Source organism: Sphaeramia orbicularis, chromosome 13 (assembly GCF_902148855.1).
Source record: "Sphaeramia orbicularis chromosome 13, fSphaOr1.1, whole genome shotgun sequence".
NCBI classification, from domain to species: Eukaryota; Metazoa; Chordata; class Actinopteri; order Kurtiformes; family Apogonidae; genus Sphaeramia; species Sphaeramia orbicularis.
Window position 1 is genome coordinate 41,733,366 of NC_043969.1, and position 19,574 is coordinate 41,752,939.

Sequence of the window (19,574 nt, forward strand, 5' to 3'; positions counted from 1 at the left end):
TCGACCTGACCTGCCTGTCTGGAATCCTTCAGCCCCGCTTGTCCGACTACGCCTACCTGTCCTCAGACCTCGGTTCCGAACCACCTTCATCTGACCAAGCCAGTTTGTCTCAGCCCTGGATACCGAACCCCCCTTCCGACCACCGACCACGGCTCTGTCTGTCCCCACTGGATTCGTCTGGATTCCCCGGTTCTTGACCCCCGCCTGCCCTGACCATTCCATCATCTGCCCCTTGTCTGAGTCTTGTTTGCTTGTTAATAAATCAGTCAAAAGACTTAATCCTGTGGTGCTGTGTTTGGGTTCTACGACTTTATTCTTATAATATTACGGCTTTTTTCTCAAAATATTTTGACATTATTCTCATAAGAATATGACATTATTTTCATTAAATTATGATTAAAAAAAAACCAAAAAACTGCAACTTTATTCTCATAATATTGCAACTTTTTTCTCAAAATATTATGACCTTAATCTCATAGAAATACGATATTATCATTAAATTATTATTATTTTTATTATTATTATCATTATCATTATTATTATTTTACACTACAATTTTAATCTCATAGAAGTACAATATTATCGTTAAATTATTATCATTTTACACTACGATTTTAACCTCATAGAAGTACGACTTTATTCTTTTAAAATTATGACTGTATTCGACTTTATTCTCATAAAATTACAGCTTTTATCTCGATATTTGACTTTATTCTCGTAGTAACACGTATTTTTATTTTCTTATGTTTCCTTCATACACGGTCGTAGCAGTTAAATCTCCACAGCTGACTTCTTTCCTTTCTTTCCTTTTTTTTTCTAACCTTTTTTTTTTTTTTTTTTTTTTGGAGGACCATCTAAGCCCCTCCCCTTTTTCTCTACGTCACCAGATCCCAATCTCTCCCAGAGTGTGTGCGTTCCTCGGGCTTCAGCAGCAGCAGCAGCCTTTCATCTCATAAAAGTATGAAATTATTTTCATTAAATTATGATTTTTTTTTTAAACTCAACTTTATCCTCAAAATATTACGACTTTAATCTCATAAAAGTAAGACATTGTTTTGTTAAATTACATTTTTTTTTTTTTTTTTTTAACCATGACTTCATTCTTATAATATTACGGCTTTTTTCTCAAAATATTTTGACTTTTTTCTCATAAAAATACGACATTATTTTCATTAAATTATGATTTTTTTTAAAACTGCGACTTTATTCTCATAATATTACACCTTTTTTTTCCAAAATATTACAACTTTAATCTAATAGAAGTACAATATTATTTATTGTTAAATTATTATTATTTTTAGTTTTTAGACTACGACTTTACTCTTTTAAATTATGATTTTTTTTTTAAAACTACAACTTTAGTCTCATAAAATCCGGCTTTTATCTTGATATTTGACTTTACTCTAGTAGTGACACATGTTTTTATTTTCTTATGTTTCCTTCATAGTTGGATTTCCATAGCTGCTTTCTTTTCTTTTCTTTTCTTTTCTTTTTTTTATTTTCCTCCCCTTCTTTTTTTTTATTTTTATTTTTATTTATTTATTTATTTATTTTTTAACCATGACTTTATTCTTATAATATTACGGCTTTTTTCTCACAATATTTTGACTTTATTGTCATAAAAATACAACACTATTTTCATTAAATTATGATTATTATTATTATTTTTAAACTGCGACTTTATTCTCTTATTTTCTTTCCTTTCTTTTCTTTTTATTTTCCTCCCCTCATTTTTTTTTTTTTTTTTTTATCTTTTATAAATTTTTTAACCATGACTTTATTCTTATAATATTGCGGCTTTTTTCTCACAATATTTTGACTTTATTGTCATAAAAATACAACACTATTTTCATTAAATTATGATTATTATTATTATTTTTGAAACTGCGACTTTATTCTCTTATTGTCTTTCCTTTCTTTTCTTTTTATTTCCCTCCCCTCGTTTTTTTAGGTTTTTTTTTTATCTTTTTTTTTTTTTTTTTTTTTTTTAAATTTTTTAACCATGACTTTATTCTTATAATATTACGGCTTTTTTCTCACAATATTTTGACTTTATTCTCATAAAAATACGACATTATTTTCATTAAATTATGATTTTTTTTTTTCTTTTTTAAAAACTGCGACTTCATTCTCTTATTGTCTTTCCTTTCTTTTTTCTTTTTATTTTCCTCCCTCACTTCATTTTTTTTTTTTTTTTTTTGCAGGACCATCTAGGCTCCTCCCCTTTCTCTCTACGTCACAGATCCCGATCTCTCTCAGAGCGTGTGCGTTCTTCGGGCTTCAGCCGCAGCCGCAGCCGCAGCAGCAGCAGAACACACTGTGGTGGTGGTGGTGGCAGATCCACGGGGCGGTGCGCGTAGCGGGAGAAAGCTCCACTCTGTATTCCACACACAAAAAAACAAAACAAGGAGAGAGAGGGAGAAGCAGAAACAAGGGAGGAGGGCTGATCCGTGCAGAGTTCGTCCAAACTACTCCACCGCTTCACCGTCCGTCTGTCCGGCCCTGGCTGCAGGACTAAAGCAGGAGGACAACCGGGAACTTGGGGAACTAACGCACAGGGACGCGCCAGCACATTTACCACTATAGGTGCCAATTGTGCACACGGAGAAAAAGAGAGAGAGAGAGAGAGAGAGTGGGGGAAAATAGGCGACATTTTCCCCACGGAGGAACTCTCCAAGTGTTGGTTGGAAACTTCCCAGCATAGCATCGATCTTTTTGGAGGACCTCCCGCCCACTTCTTACCTCCACAAACCCTGGAAAGGAAGGAGGCATAGAGTTGGAGCAACAAAAGAGGCTACATGGTGACATCCACGGCGCAGCCTTTGATTTGATTTATTTACAACCATCATCATCATTTATTATTATTATTATTATTATCATCATCATCATCAACACCACCTTCTTTACGATTTTTGGATCCGATTCAGGGCTTTTATGGACTAACTGCAAACTCTCCACACATATTATTAAGAAGGGAATAGCCGCAGACGTCAAAAATTGATGCTTGGGACACGGTTACGCACGAACCTCCATCTATTTTTTGCCAACTCCTAAGATTTTCAGGACCGAAAGTGGGATTTTTTTTTTTTTTTTTTTTCTGCAGAAGTTGCATCGACTATAAAGTGAACACCTTATTCCATCCAAGTCTTAGGTTATCACAGAAGAAGAGACCCCCCCCACCACCACCACCCAGGATAGTTTGAGGTGCCATGGCGATGTGTGTGGGGATATGGATACTGGTGTTGGCGCTGCACATCCCAGGTAAGACGCAGAAACAGAAACAATGAATGATCTTGCATGCTTATGTGGCTTATTAGATCACAGCACAGAGCCTGATCCGATGTGTGTGTTTGTGTGTGTGTGTGTGTGTGTGTGTGTGTGTGTGTGTGTGTGTGTGTGTGTGTGTTTTGGCACAATATTAGACTTTGATTTTTACGCACGGATATTGTGGATGGATACTAAGGTCTGGTTTGTTGGTGTGTTTTTGGAGAACATGTTAAAAGATCCAACAGTGTTACAAAAAAAAAAAAAAAAGAAAAAAAAAAAGGTCTGCGGAATAGTTCTCCAAGCTGCAAAGATAATGAAGTTACCCAGGCAGCAGGCAGATGGCGATATGTGCGAACCGTGCAAGGCCAACAGCAGCAGTCTCCCCCAAGTTTTCCAATATCTCATTGTAATGGCAACTCCGAGCCTCAGAGTCCTCTTGAATAATAATTGAAATCTGTGCCTGGGTGTTTTTGGAGCTCTCATTGCTTTCAGTCCATAATTTAGACTTCTTTTTGTAGGGACCCATGCTTGAAATGTAAATGAAAATTCACAAGTCTGTATGCTTTAAAAAAAACAAAACAAAAACAAATAACACCCTTCCAATCACAAAGAAATTAGGATTTTTTTTTCTTTTTTTTTTTTTTTTTTTGGAGATGCTGGTTTGGTGCTTTAGGGAGGATGAGGAGGAGGAGGAGGAGGAGGAGGAAAAGCACCAGCAGCTGATGATAAATGCAGGGATAATTTGACATTGATCATCCTGACATTAAAGAATCCCAAAGTGGGGTCTAATTATTTAAGCGCATGCCTAATAAGTGTTGCCGGACTTATTGGAAGGAGCATCATTATTCTTGTTCTATTGACGTCCTTCTAATTGGGGAACAGAAACAAGCAAACGAAAAAAAACAAACAAAAACAAGAACAAGGGCTGAGTACTGTGTTAGACCTGCCCCGGATCTTTGTGCCAGTGTTTGTGTGATCCATTAGACGCTGTGGTTTGAAGGGATTACGCTGGAAGTTTGCTGCTTTTGTTTACATGTAATAGGTCTGGTAGGTCTGGTAGGTCTGGTGGGTCTGGTAGGTCTGGTGGATCTGGTGGGTCTGGTAGGTCTGGTGGGTCTGGTGGCCGGCGCCTGCCTGGTCCGTTTAAGACTAGGATGGACGAGGGTCAAGTGTGGTCAAGAAATGTCGCGTTTAGACTCCAGCATTTAAGGGCTCCTCTTAGTTTTGTTGTATTTCTAAGTGTTTCAGTGTGTATTAACTCCCAAAAAGACCCAGTGTGTCTTCTGTGGTAGTTCCCAAATGAATTTTTCTATCTATTTAATTATTCTTAACTGATTTATCACCATTTGCTATAATATTATCCTCTATATTTGGTTATTTTGAAGTGTAAATCATGTATTTTCCCATATTTATTTTACTGGTCATAAAGACTCCGATTAAAGTTGTGTTTTATTAAAAAAAAACTGATCAAAAACTGACTTTTTCAACAAAATATATCATTAATTGAACATAAAACAAGTGTGTCCATCCGCTGTCATTGATCCAACTCCGTTGTTTTACTGATGGATCAATGGTGTGGAAGATGATGGTGTTTCCACGGTAACTGGTCCAAATGGATCATATCTGATGACCATGAAAAGATGACAAACTGTATTTTACACCAAATATTTACATGTATTGATAGGATTAATGGATCAACAGGTATTAAACAGTTTAGATTAGTAGATTATTTAGTTTTGTCTGTGGCTGTTGGGGTCTTTACGGGTTAATCACAAAATAAATATGAGGCTACATTGTGGTTTGAACATGTATTGGAAAAATATCCAGGTACGGATATCTGCTAAAACACAAAATATTGCAATATTTTGTTAATTTTACTCGTGTATGTTGACAATGAACAAATATTTTAACATTTCAATAACAGTTTATGTCTTAAAATAACTGTCAGGACCAAAAATCAACCTTTAGAGTTAGAAATATTGTCAAATATTGTAAATATTTAGTTAGTTTAGTTTACTTTTGTCAGTAATGTTTGATTTTCTATGTAATTTATTGTCTATTTTCTCAAAATATTGATTTCTGTTTGTATGAATTCGGGAAAACTTCCAATAGAGACTGAAATAAACCAACCAGTGAGGCTGATGTTTAGTCCAAATGCTTAATTTAAGATATAAACTCCTCTTGAAATGTTGTAGTGTTGTGTTTTTTGACTAAATTTTACTAACCAAACAATTTTTTTTTAACATTTCCATCAGAGTTTATGTCTTAAAATAACTGTCAGGACCAAAAATCCACCTTCAGAGTCAGAAATAATGTCATTTATTGTAAATATTTAGGTAGGTTAGTTTGTTATCGGTGGCTGTTGGGGTCTTTATAGATTAAATGATGCTTTCAGGTGTTTTACGTGCTTAATTAATCTCCCATGATGTTTTTTTATTGTATTTCAGGTTGTAAATATAGTCGACAGAAGCATTCACGTTGCATTATTTCACTCCTAAATAACTGTAGTTGCTGTTCCTTCTGATCTTTGTGTAAAATGTAAACGCGATCCGTATAAAACTTCATGTTCCCCGTACGACGGCGTATTAGGGCTACGTAAGAAAATAAAAACACTTATCAAAATAAGTCATCCAAAGTTGAGGCGCGTTTGTCATTTCTCACCTTGTTCGAACTCTGCAACAATCTAAGACGTTGACCTTGTTCGCCGAAAGCCCCTGATGGCGTCATGTGTTTTAAGACTGATTGAATACTTTGATCAAAAGCCTTGTCTGATTTACATTGAGATGATCCCTCTGCTTGTGGAGAAGATCAGGATTAACTGGTTCCCTTGGGATTCTTGTTGGAAAGCGTTTGATGCTGTTCATTCAAGGGAGTGGAAAATGTCTTCAAAATTGCTCTTAAATCACCTTGGAAATGTCTAATTTAAGTCCACGCTGGCTTACTCCCAACCTAATTAGACAAATGTACCCAAAGTCCTTCTTCTCGCACTAGATAAGATAGATTTATTTGAGGTTTGTACACATTCAGGTACATAATTATGTGGAGGTCTGTCAGAGTACGAGTTAAAGTCAAATATATAAGCAGTGTAAAGATAGATAGATAGATAGATAGATAGATAGATAGATAGATAGATAGATAGATAGATAGATAGAAATGACAACAACAATAAAAACATAGCAAAAAATAAAATAATAGGCACAATGTACTTCCTGTTGCAGAAACATTCAAACGTTAACCTATAAATATCAAACATACAAATGTGCATTAAAGATATGTATTTGTGTGTATTTTTGCACATCTTTTGTCTATTTTAGTATGTTTTTATTGTATTTTTGCATATTTTTTTTAGCATATTTTAGTGTATTTTGGCATGTTTTTTGTATACTTTAGTGTATTTTTGCTTATTTTTAGTATACTTTAGTATGTTTTTGGTGTATTTTTGCATATTTTTTGTATATTTTAGTGTATTTTTGCATATCTTTGGTGTACTTTAGTATATTTTTAGTGTATTTTTACATATTTTTGTATAATTTAGTGTATTTTTGGTGTAATGATGTGAGAAACGTTTGTATTTGTTATTATTTCTAGTTTATTCTGTGCTTATTTGACTGATTCTGATCCACTTTAGCTCATACTGGTCTAAATGTGGAACCTGAATGAACATGAGTCTAAAACAGTGAATGCCATGCCAAACATACAAATGTGCATTAAAGATATGTATTTGTTTGTATTTTTGCACATCTTTTGTCTATTTTAGTATGTTTTTATTGTATTTTTGCATATTTTTTGCATATTTTAGTGTATTTTTGCTTATTTTTTTAATATACTTTAGTGTATTTTTGCTTATTTTTAGTATACTTTAGTATGTTTTTAGTGTATTTTTGCTTATTTTTAGTATACTTTAGTATGTTTTTAGTGTATTTTTGCTTATTTTTAGTATACTTTAGTATGTTTTTAGTGTATTTTTGCATATTTTTTGTATACTTTAGTGTATTTTTGCATATTTTTAGTGTACTTTAGTATATTTTTAGTGTATTTTTGCATATTTTTGTATACTTTAGTGTATTTTTGGTGTAATGATGTGAGAAACGTTTGTATTTGTCATTATTTCTAGTTTATTCTGTTCTTATTGGACTGATTCTGATCCGCTTTAGCTCATACTGGTCTAAATGTGGAACCTGAATGAACAGTGAATGCAACGCCAAACATACAAATGTGCATTAAAGATTGCACCTTATAGCCATTGTTGGACCATTTTCCATATGAAGTTTGTGTTGAAAGTACGGTAATCAAACACGGTTATCATGACAATTAGAATTTAAACAATAATACTAACCTTTGGGAATTTTACTGTGGTTTATTGCTATACTGGTAATCATTACATCCCGAATAGACAGATAGATTTATTGTCCGTTCCAAGTAAAAAACAGAAATTCCTCTTTTGGTTTAAAAACCACACTCAGGCATTAAAAACACATAAAAAAAAACCTACAAGTATAAAAGCAGAATACATGTATTTTGTTCGATTCCACATAATTCACATGGTCTGACATCCCCCTGAAGGGAACATCCCACAAAAGCTTTACTTCTGCTTTTGTTTGTCCTCGTTTTTTTTATTTTTTTATTTTTTCTTTTGACATGTAAAAACAAGAATTTGGTCTTTCACCTCGGGGGGTTAAAGGGCGTCGCCATAAATGCCCACTGTCTTTGAAGACTTAATTGATATACAGCATGCTCCAGACTCTAGCCTTATTACCCCAGCGCAAACAAGTGGCCATAACAAATGCAAGTAGCAGCAAAAAAAAAAAAAAAAAAAAAAAAAACCCTTGCAGTTATCCAGCAGGGAAAGCCATTTGTGCCCGTCATGGTAATAACCATTTGTAGAAAACACAAGAGAGCCAAATTCATAAAAGGAGAGTAGTCCTAACTGCTTGCCAAATAGATGATCAAATAAAGGGAACATTGAGGATAATGGTTGTGTGAATAATAATGCCAGCTCGCGTCGCTCTTTCTTATATTACAGCCTGGTCTCTGCTGTATTCCAGACTGATATTTAATTGACTGTGAATTGAGTTTCGGCGACCAGGTGGCTGTTTATGGCTCGGCTCCATCCTTAGGTCTTGTTTCTGCACCGGCCCCCATATAGATATCACCCTCAGCGGTCGGATAAGGAGATTTTCCCAACTGTAATTCCTCATTTTAGTTGGATTAACCCTTTAATGCATGAATTGTTCACAAATTAGTAGTGTTTTTGACATAAAACATCTACTTTCTGCAGTGTCTTATTTCTTAACAGATAAAGACCTAAACCTCCACCTACTGATCTAAACTGGCTAATACCTGTTGATCCATTAATCCTATCAATACATGTCAATAATTGGTGTTAAATACAGTTTGTTGTCTTTTCATGGTCCTCAGATATGACTCATTTGGACGCTGAATGTAGAAACACTGTCAGCTTCTACATTTGGGAACTTTTTCTGTTTTGATACGATAACCTTTGAATTTACTCTGAGGTTTTACGAACATCTACATGATCATTGAATTAAATACAGGAAAATACAGGATTTACACTGAAAAAACTAAAAAATAAAGAAGATTATATTACAATAAGAAAGGGTAAATGTGGAGAAAAATTTATTTGAGAACTGCCACAAAACATCTACTTTCGTCAGTATCTTATTTCTTAACCTATAAAGATCTAAACCTCCCCCTACTGATCTAAACTGTCTAATACCTGTTGATCCATTAATCCTATCAATACATGTCAATAATTGGTGTTAAATACAGTTTGTCGTCTTTTCATGGTCGTCAGATTTACACTCAAAAAACTCCAAATAAAGAGGATAATATTACAATAATTGGTAATACATCACTTAAGAAAGGATAAATATGGAGACAAAATTAATTTGGGAACAAAAAGTACCACTGGGTCTTTATGGGTTGAGCATAAAACACCACTTTTCTACTTCTCCTTGCACTGGATACCTTTCATAAACAGTTTAACATATAATAGTAGTCATTTTTACATATAAACCAGTCCATAAAGCTTTTTTTGTAAGGAAAATGCATTGCCACTTTAACCCATAAAGACTCAAAACCTCCACCGGTGACCAAAACCACCTACTGATCTAAACTGTTTAATACCTGTTGATCCATTAATCCTATCAATACATGTAAGTAATTGTGTTAATGACAGTTAATGATATCTTTGCTGCAAAACCTACTTTTTCTTCAATTTTTTTCTGTTTTGATATAACAACGTTTGCATTAACTCTGATTTTTCCATGAATATCAAAATGAAATATAGAAAAATACATAATTTGCAGTGAAAAATGCTACAAAAAAAAAAAAAAGGATAATATTAAAGTAAATGGCGATAAATCACATAAGAAAGGTTAAATAGAGAGGGAACTACCACAAAAGTAGCACTGGGTCTTTATGGGTTACGACCACATATTATTTCAGTGTAAAATGTAACCGTCCACTGTAGGGAATGTCATCAATCAGTGATTATGTCCTGGGAAACTTCAGTCACTGACACAAAATGACAAAACCTAGTTTAAACTGTGAACAAACTACTCCCTAAACTGTAGCTTACTAGAGAATTTCTTTGTTGCTACATGTTTTGGGTTCATTAAACAATATATCAAGATAAAATAAGACTTTATTTATCCCACAGTGGGGAAATTCAAATGTCCCAGTAGTATTTACAGCAAAGTAAGCGGAACAAATATAAAAAAAATGCAATGGCACAACAGTGAAGAGTTGGGGTCATTACAGCAAATAATCCAGATTTAATTAACCCTCTGGTATCCGGGTGTGCCTTTTAGGCACACTTTGCACTTCATATTATTTTTCACAATTTGAATAAGATAAAAAAATAAAATAAAATAAAATAATAAAATTCTGGCCACCAACTAAAATTTGCACATTGTAAACAAAAGAAAATTACAAGACTAGCATCTGTCTCCCAAGTGTGCCTTAAACGCACTATTTCTTCCATTTGATCTGTATGATTAGGGCTGACCTGGATTTACAAAAATAAAATCAAATTAGAGCAGAAAAATAAATCAATATATAATATTTAATAGTTTGATTTATAGGTGAGCATTTTACGCACACTTGGTGACAGATGCTAGTATTTTTGAACATTTGACCTAGTGCCAAAAATAATAATGCAAATTAACTGACTTTGGAGTTAATCATTGACATATGCCAGGCTGCAAAAATCAAGTAATATGTGATCCACTTTTTATGTAGTATATTGAAAAAAATACATTTTTTGTGTTTTTTGTATCCAAAAAAAGGTTTGTTTACATTACAAACACAGCATTTAAAGGGTTAAAAAATGTGACAGTTATTGAGTATTTGGTATTTTTATTTACGGCTCAAGTTGATGAAATAGAAAAAAAGTGTAAAAGAATTAAAAACAAACTGTATGAAAAATGTTTTGACGTTTTTCCACAAGTGTGCCAAAAAGACACACTTGGTGCTTAGTAAGGGCCTTGCTGGACTGGATACCGGAGGGTTAAAGGCTGAATAACTGTTTGCTGCAGGAATGTCATGCATGAAAGGGTTAAAGAGTTGGGAAATGAGCGCTGATTGCTGGACTTTTGAAGTGTGCTATTATTCAGGAGGTAAATGCATGAATCTGTGGGTTGTAATCTTCGTAATAACTGCAAATCATCCTCCTGTTGTGTTTTTTGTCCATGTGACATTTCATGCAACATGTTCTTAGATGTTTGTCTGTTAGACTTTTTTTTCGAGCTGCTCCCTAAAGCCGTTTGATTCTGGCGTCCACAAAGAGCTTGGAACCATGGGTGTTGCTTCCCCGCATTGCTTTGATGGACAGCTTTATTGTTTCTACTCTTTAGGGTTAATTGCGCAGCTAACTGGCTGATTTTCATGCCCGGGCTCGCCGCAGAAAGCCGGACACGCAACAGTTCATTTTCTGACTCGTGAGAAACGACGACACGCGGAGCTGCTGCAATTAGCACGTTCTCTGTTCTAGCGCATTGAAGTCTACTTTTGATTGATTGTTTGATTGATTGATGGATGGATCGGCAGGACAAATAGCATGTTCACAAAGACTGTTTAAATGGGTGTTTAATGCGGAGCGCTCGAATAGGCAGCGTTTTCCTCAAGATATGTCAAGGCACGAATGCCGCCGCCCGCTTGAAACATTGTAATTAGCGTTCTGACTCGGCTAATTTTTTTTCCCCCCACTCTTTTGAAGAAAACGGTGATTGCTCGGTCCGTGGTGTTCTCTGCGTTTCATTTGGCTGACAGTTGTGATACAGCGAAATGGAGAGTGTCACCGCGGGATTGTTGGGCCTTGATGGTTAGAGTGTGAATGCAAATTGCCCTGATCCTCATTCCTTCCGGGAGTCTCCCTTTTGGTCCCCGCTGAGGTGATGGATGGGAGACAGAGCTCCGAGTCCTGGGAGACTAGCTTGAGGGGGAGCTGACAGGAGATTAAGCTTTAGTTTTTGCCATAGGAGCTAATGGAGGCACTTGGCCACTCAAACTTCATCTCTTTAAGCGTTTAGCTCATTGTGTGCTTGTGCTGTCAGCTCTTTAGTAAATCCTACATAGTGAACTGTCTCTGGAAAGCAGAGTCTTCTCTTGTCTGCCACGGGTCAGGAAATAGAGTGGCCCTTCATTAAATATGGGAGCTGATTACTAACAACTAGCAAAGGGATCGAGTATGGATATCCAAACAGACTGAACCGCACAGGACGTACAAGATATAATGTCATACTTCTGTCACGTACTGATGTGTTATTAAGAAAACTAGTCTGTTTTTGTCGTCAGTATGTCAGAAAATTGAGTCCGATTCATTCATTTTAGTAGCGGCGAATGGAATACAGGTGATAACACTGGGTTTCTTGTTATTTTTTTCCACACTGTACATACAAAATATCATGTCATACATCTGTCATGTATTGATATAGTTTATAGAAGTGTCTTTTTAAAGCAAATATTCTGTTTTTGTCTCCAGTAAGTCTGAAAATTGAGTCCAATTCATTAATTTCTATAGTGGCGAATGAAATTCAAGTGATAATACTGGTTTTCTTGTTATTTTTTTCCACACAGTACATGCAAAATATGTCATACTTCTGTCATGTACTGATAGAAATGTCTTTTTAAAGCAAATATTCTGTTTTGTCTCCAGTAGGTCAGAAAATTGAGTCCAATTCATTAATTTTAGTAGCAGTGAATGAAATACAAGTGATAATGCTGGTTTTCTTATTTTTTCCCACAGTACATACAAAATATAATGTCATACCTCTATCATGTACTGATATCGTTATTAAGAAGTCTGTTTTTGTCGTCAATATGTCAGAAAATTGAGTCCAATTCATTAATTTTAGTAGCAGCGAATGAAATACAAGTGATGACATTGGTTTTCTTGTTATTTTTTCCCACAGTACATACAAAATGTAATATCATACATCTGTCATGTACTGATATTGTTGTTAAGAAGTGTCTTTGTAAAGCAAGTAGTGTGTTTTTGTGTCCAGTAAGTCAGAAAATTGAGTCCAATTCATTAATTTTAGTAGCGGTGAATGAAATACAAATGATAATACTGGTTTTCTTGTTATTTTTTCCCACACAGTACATACAAAATATAATTTCATAGTTCTGTCATGTACTGATATTGTTTATAGAAGTGTCTTTTTAAAGCAAATATTCTGTTTTTTTTGTCAGTATGTAAAAAAAAAATTGAATCCCCTTCATTCATTTTAGTAGCTCCTAACAACATACCATATCATACTTCTGTCATGTACTGATATTATCATTAAGAAGTGTTTCTGTAAAGCAAATAGTGTGTTTTTGTCTCCAGTAAGTCCGAAAATGTTGTCCAATTCGTTAATTTTAGTAGCGCCGAATGAAATACAAGTGATAACACTGGTTTTCTTGTTATTTTTTCCCACACAGTACATACAAATTATAATTTCATACTTCTGTCATGTACTGATATTGTTGTTAACGAGTGTCTCTGTTAAGCAAATAATCAATTTTTGTCTACAATAAGTCCAATACTTTAGTCCAATTCATTAACTTTAGTAGCTGCTTACAACATACAAGTGATAACAATAGTTTTGTTGTTATTTATGCCCACACAGTACATACAAAATATAATTTCATACTTCTGTCACATACTGATGTTATAAGAAGTGTCTTTTTAAAGCAAATATTTTTTTCTTTTTAAGTCAGAAAATTTAGTCCAATTCATTAATTTTAGTAGCAGCTAACGAAGTACAGGTGATAATACAGGTTTTCTTGTTATTTTTTCCCACACAGTACATACAAAATATAATTTCATACCTCTATCATGCACTGATACTGTTGTTAAGAAGTGTTTCTGTAAAGCAAATAGTCTGTTTTTGTCTCCAGTAAGTCAGAAAATTGAGTCCAGTTCATTAATTTTAGTAGCGACGAATGAAATACAAGTGATAATACTGGTTTTCTTCTTATTTTTTCCCACAGTACATACAAAATATTGTGTCATACATCTGTCATGTACTGATATTGTTTATAGAAGTGTCTTTTTAAAGCAAATATTCTGTTTTTGTCATCAATATATCAAAAAAATTGAATCCCCTTCATTCATTTTAGTAGCTCCTAACAACATACAAGTGATAATAATGGTTTTGTTGTTATTTATTCTGTTTTTTTGCTATGTAAATCTTCATTTTCTGGAAAAAGCAGGTTACCTTCACTGTTATAAAGTCTTTTAATGCCCTTTATTACACTATCCATCAAGCAGCACTAATTTAATCATGTAAAATTTATGAAAAAAAAAACCTTAAATATGACACATCAGATAAATATCAGTTACTGACATCACATCTTATTCAGTCATACTGATATTATATTGGCCAATACTGATGTTCAGCCAGTATATCAGTGCATTCCTAGTATCATATAATATGTACAATATGTCATCTCCCTTATTGGTATTAGGGCTCATATTGACATAGAGGTTTTAGTCGATTTATGGATCTGTGGTAAATGCTAATGATAGTTACATGAAGGAATCCATTGATTGCAAAATTCTTGGCTGATACTGAAATTTAAAATGTTGTTTTGGCCGGCAGTTGAACCCAAAGTTAATTATTTTGCATTTCGTTAATGATAATGCAGCAAATAAATCAATAATTCTGTGCTCTGCCTTTTTATTAAGGCTGAATGAACTTGTATTACAATTATTTTTGACAGATATTGTGTCAAGAGCGATGACTTCACCAGGGTTAGAGTTTCAGTTTCACTAAAAATGTAAAACAGATGGTCTGATTTTTTACGCTTAAATGTTTTTTTTTTTCCAAGTATTACAGAATCACTGTATGACGATGGAGTCTTATTATTGTCATTATGAGTTCCTTTTGCGATTCCCGCCCCTACTAACAAACCCAGTTTTATTATCTTTGGGAGAACATTTGCCAAGTTGTTGTTCCATTCACCGAAGAGGCACAGTCTTGAGTTTTCTTTCTGCGTTTTGATGAATACAACCAGCCTCTGTGATCTCTGTATAAAGGCTTCATATCACAAAGTAGATGAATAAAACATGATGATAAGCACTGAACCTAAATAATGGAAAGGTTAAGACAAAATGGAGGGGTTTTTCTATGTGTACAGGAAATGGCACAAATACAGTCAAGACAGAGCAAATACTGAATTAAGTTTGCCTCTTTGAAAGTTTGGAGATTATATTCAGCATTCTAGGGCTGATAAGGAATAAATGAATGTTTCATAGGCCTCTGCTTTATGTGTCTGTGATGATGAAATAGTTTGGATGTGTTCCCCCCTCCGTTACAGCGCAGAGCTATTTTGGGGGTAAAGATAAGTTTGGTCAGATATCACAGGTAATGTTTGTCCCAGACATCAGCGTCTAAGATTACCAGACAGGCAGTTTTGTCAGAACATGCAGTTCAGCGTTACATGCAGTGTTTTTTCTTCTTGCTGTTTGGCTGTTATTTTAGTGCAGGGGTGTCAAACGCATTTTAGTTCAGGGGCCATATCCTCCCAATATGATCTGAAGTGGGCCAGACCAGTTAAATAATAACATAATAATATATAAATTAGGGATGCAAATTATTGATTAATTCATTAATCGTTAGTTGGTTGACCGTATCGATCGATTAACGATTAATTGATAAGCAGCGATTTTCCTGAGAACCTGAATTTCTTTTTCAAAACGGTCTATAACAGGGGTCTGCAACCTTTATTATCAAAAGAGCCATTTTGCCCCCTCTTCTGCCAAAAAAATAGTCTGGAGCTACAAAAAATAGCAGAGCTTATAAACTTTTAAAAGTTTTAATCTTTTTTTACATTTTATGTGTTACAGCCACTGAATACAATAAACAGAAGTGCAGTGTGGAATGGATTCTGGATTATGATTACTCTAAAAGTACACAGTAAAAGTATTTCATAGTATTTGTGCTAATAGTATATGAAGTACTAATACCAAAAATACCAAATTCATGAGGTACTTATTGGAAAAATTAATTTTATTTCATCATTGAATTTAGTCTTAATGCCTATTTCAGACGAAAAAACTAACACTTTTGGAGCTTGGAAGGGATTTTTGAGTATGATTACTCCAAAAGTACACAGTAAAAGTAGGTCATAGTATTTGTGGTAATAGTATATGAAGTACTAATACCAAATATACCAAATTCATGAGGTGCTTTTTAGAAGTCATAATTTTATTCATCATTGAATTTAGTCTGAAAGCCTATTTCAGATGAAAACAAACACTTTTGAAGCTTGGAAGGGAATCTGGAGTATGATTACTCCAAAAATACACGGTAAAAGTAGTTCATATGTGCTAACAGTATATGAAGGACTAATATCAAAAATACCAAATTCATGTGGGGGGGTACTTGCGCGTGTGCGTCACTTTCTGTCCTACTCAATGCTATGGGGTTCGGGGCAGTCCGTGCCCCCGCAGAAGTGAAAGTGAAATTTTTCACTCATTTATCTTTTCCCTTCCTCCTGAAGCTAACGTTCGACATACCTGTGGCCCGAATCAGGAGCCTGGAGGATGTTTTCAACTTCTGTCTCACTGACCGTGGACTAGACCAACCTCCAGGGAAAACGTTCTGATACCAACCCCGCATTTGTGTGCACATTTATTCTGGGGTGCACCGCTCCCACAAACAGACGGGCCGGTCTGTGTTTGGCTCCACCATGTCCACACAGACATTCTAACTCATCTATGATCCGGTTCAATGACCGGCTATCCCAGCCGCAGCCCCGCAGCGCGGACAAACCGGCCGCCCTTCGGACAGGTGTGGACGGGCGGAAAAGGGCAATTAACCGACAATTTATAATTTAATCGAGCAAATTCTTATCGACAATTAATCATTAGTCGATTAATTGTTTACATCCCTAATATAAATAATACCAACTCCCAATATTTCAATGTGTTTTATAGTGAATAAAGTAAAATTACATTATGGAAATGTTTACATCTATAAACTGTCCTTTTAAAAATGTGAATAACACGAACAACCATGAAAAAACTGAAATTTATGAAGAAAAATAAGTGCAATTTTAACTATATTCTGCCTCTGCTTATCATTTGCAAAGGTGCATTACAACTTACAGATCACAATGGATCTGCAAATACACAAAATATTTTAGTAAATGGCAGAATATTAGTAAAATTGCACTTACTTCTCTTTGGACATTTCTAGTTTTCCATATTTTTTATGAAAGGCTAGTTTGTAAATTTACACATTTTCATGTAATTTCACTTTTTTACAATAAAACAGAAGAAAAATTTGCAATTGATTTTAATGAGTAGTATTTTACTAATCTGAACCACTTGAGACTAAAGCAGAGCTTAATATGGCCCCTAAAGTAAAAGGATTGACTGTTAATATATTAAGTACAATTTTTGCATTTCATAAATTCATCCGACAGGCCGGATTGGACCCTTTGGTGGGCCGGATTTGGCCCCCGGGCCGCATGTTTGACACCTGTGTTTTAATGTATAGTGACTCTCAAGTGTCCTCTCGTGCTCCTTTTGCTGCCTTCACACCACATAGGCACCATATTGAATCAGGATGGAAAACACGTTTATCAGCAGACTGCAGCTGCAATTTTATGCTTTTAAATCCTTGAAATTCTTCTCTCTGTTTCAACTCGAATCGCAGAATCAGCAAAGTAAGGCAAAAGGAAATCAATAAACGGGATCAAATCTTGCCCTGAGCTTTTTCTGATTTGGCATTAATCTGTCGAGTCTTTTTCTTTCTATTTAGCCGATCCTTGTCGAGGGATTAAATGGTTAAATTCCTGTTCTGCTCTTGAGAGTGAGAGCAGCATCGACTGACTACACTTGTTCCATATTTTCTTTGCCGTTCGCCGGAATAGCTCGTTCCAGCATCTGAGAACAGGCTTATTATGGTTCCTGAGTTGATGTAAATCTCCTCTGACGAAAAAGTAAATAATCTCACATGTTGGGGGGGGGGTGGGGGGTTGGGTTTGACAGTCTGCACCGTTTTTATGTGACAAAGGTTTGCTTTGCCAGGAGCTTGTAGACACTTTCGCGTGCACTGTTCCCCCTCGGAGCTCAGTTACTATAGTTACTACCTGTAATCAGTCATTTCTGTAAAAACAAATCCGATTTAATTTTAAACAGGATCTGCATCCATCCAGGAGTCTCTGTGAAGCAAATGCATCATTTTAATGTTTTTTAATACACTCAAATATTTCCCTCCTCCCCACTTTTCCAGAAAGGAACCATTGTGTCTGGGTTTACAACTGGGGCGTTTAGTCACGAGCTGATCCGGGATTGAGCAAGTGGATAATTCCAGGTCTTTCCGCTAAGACCGTATGCCTTTAAAATAAAGCAGATCAGATCAGTCTGCCCCCCCATCCCCCACCCCCACCCCCCACCCTCCTGTGTGACCGCCTGAACAAGTCAGTTTACAACAGGCGACCGGGCCGATGCGCCTCCATCAAGGGGTAAAAGAATCCCTGATAACGAGTCAGTGAACAACCTGCTGAGTGTGTGGATAAAAGGGGAAATAGATCCTGTAAAGGTGGAAATACATCTATCATCAGGCCTGAATTTTGACCTGATACCAGAGCTGCAGATAAACCATCAGGCCTTGGCTCAGTGGAAAACCTCTGCAATTCCTGTTACCTGATTGACTGGGTCGTCTCGGGAGGATTTGATGCATCGGCTCAGTCCAAAAGTTGCGCCTATCTCCCCCAGCTTTAGATTTATGAACAAGTTTATGTGGATTGGAATTCATTCTCAAACTTGACAGACTAGCTGATATTGTTGGCATATTGTCTGTTGTTTGAGTCACTCAGTTTTGTGCTGAGTAGTGCAGCCTTTTGACAAGAGCTAGCAGAAGCTGTGCCTGTTGCTGTCCAGGGTCAGACCATTATATCATAATATATATATATATATATATATATATATATATATATATATATATATATATATATATATATATATATATGGTACCTGATGTACGTGGCCAGAGGTGTATCCTTCAGTGTGCACAAAAGAAGTTCAGGTTTCCTTGTTAAGTAGTGTCACCTAAAGAGATGGAGCACCCGTTAAGGAAGTAGTCCTGAAAATGGGGTAAAATGTGGATTTAAAGGTTGATTTTGTAAGATTTACATGTGCTTATAGCAGTGGTTCCCAACCTTTTTTGGCTCGTGACCCCATTTTAACGTCATAAATTTCTGGTGACCCCAGACATTCGAAATGAAGACCTTTTTTTTTTGCTAAACTTAATATGTTTTTGATCATGTAATAGTTTGCTATACTATGTTGCAAATAAACGCTAATTTTAGTTGACATTTAGTCTATATAATGTATATTATTATGGACGGAGGCAGTAAATCCAGGTGTAGATTACTGCACAAAGTGAGAATTTCATTTTCCTTGGTCAGGATATGTACAGTCAGTCCAGCTTGGATTTACAAGGCTGACAATTAATACTGAACAAACAAAAACTCAAACTATGAATTATGAAAGAGCTGCAGCATCTGAAACTGACCACAATGAACATTTGACAGATAAACAGAACCACAGTGCTGCAGTTTCAGCTACAGTTTGTCATGTCTTTTATGTATTGGGATTGTTTCTATCAACTCACCATGTATTGTTTATTAGTAAGTCTTTCTGTTTTTTTTAATCAATTACTAGAAATTTCAGGCGACCCCATGTGGGGTCCCGACCCCAAGGTTGAAAAACACTGGCTTATAGGAGATCTGTCTGATGGGACATTTTAGAGACAATTTGACAGATTAGTGTTGCTAAATGACCCACA

At 35.3% G+C, this 19,574-nt stretch overlaps 1 protein-coding gene across 7 annotated transcripts in view; it reads left to right on the forward strand.

Moving 5' to 3' along the window:
• Window positions 1–2,319: 2,319 nt before the first annotated feature.
• Window positions 2,320–19,574, forward strand: part of nectin1b (nectin cell adhesion molecule 1b) — a 518,119-nt gene continuing 500,864 nt past the window's right edge. For 5 of the 7 annotated variants that reach the window (XM_030152342.1, XM_030152343.1, XM_030152344.1 and 2 more), the window contains exon 1: window positions 2,320–3,261. In XM_030152342.1, the coding sequence (XP_030008202.1) occupies window positions 3,210–3,261 (52 nt within the window). In that variant the 5' untranslated portion in view covers window positions 2,320–3,209. The remainder of the gene's footprint in view (window positions 3,262–19,574) is intronic. The other 2 variants (XM_030152345.1, XM_030152346.1) reach the window with 1 other exon arrangement.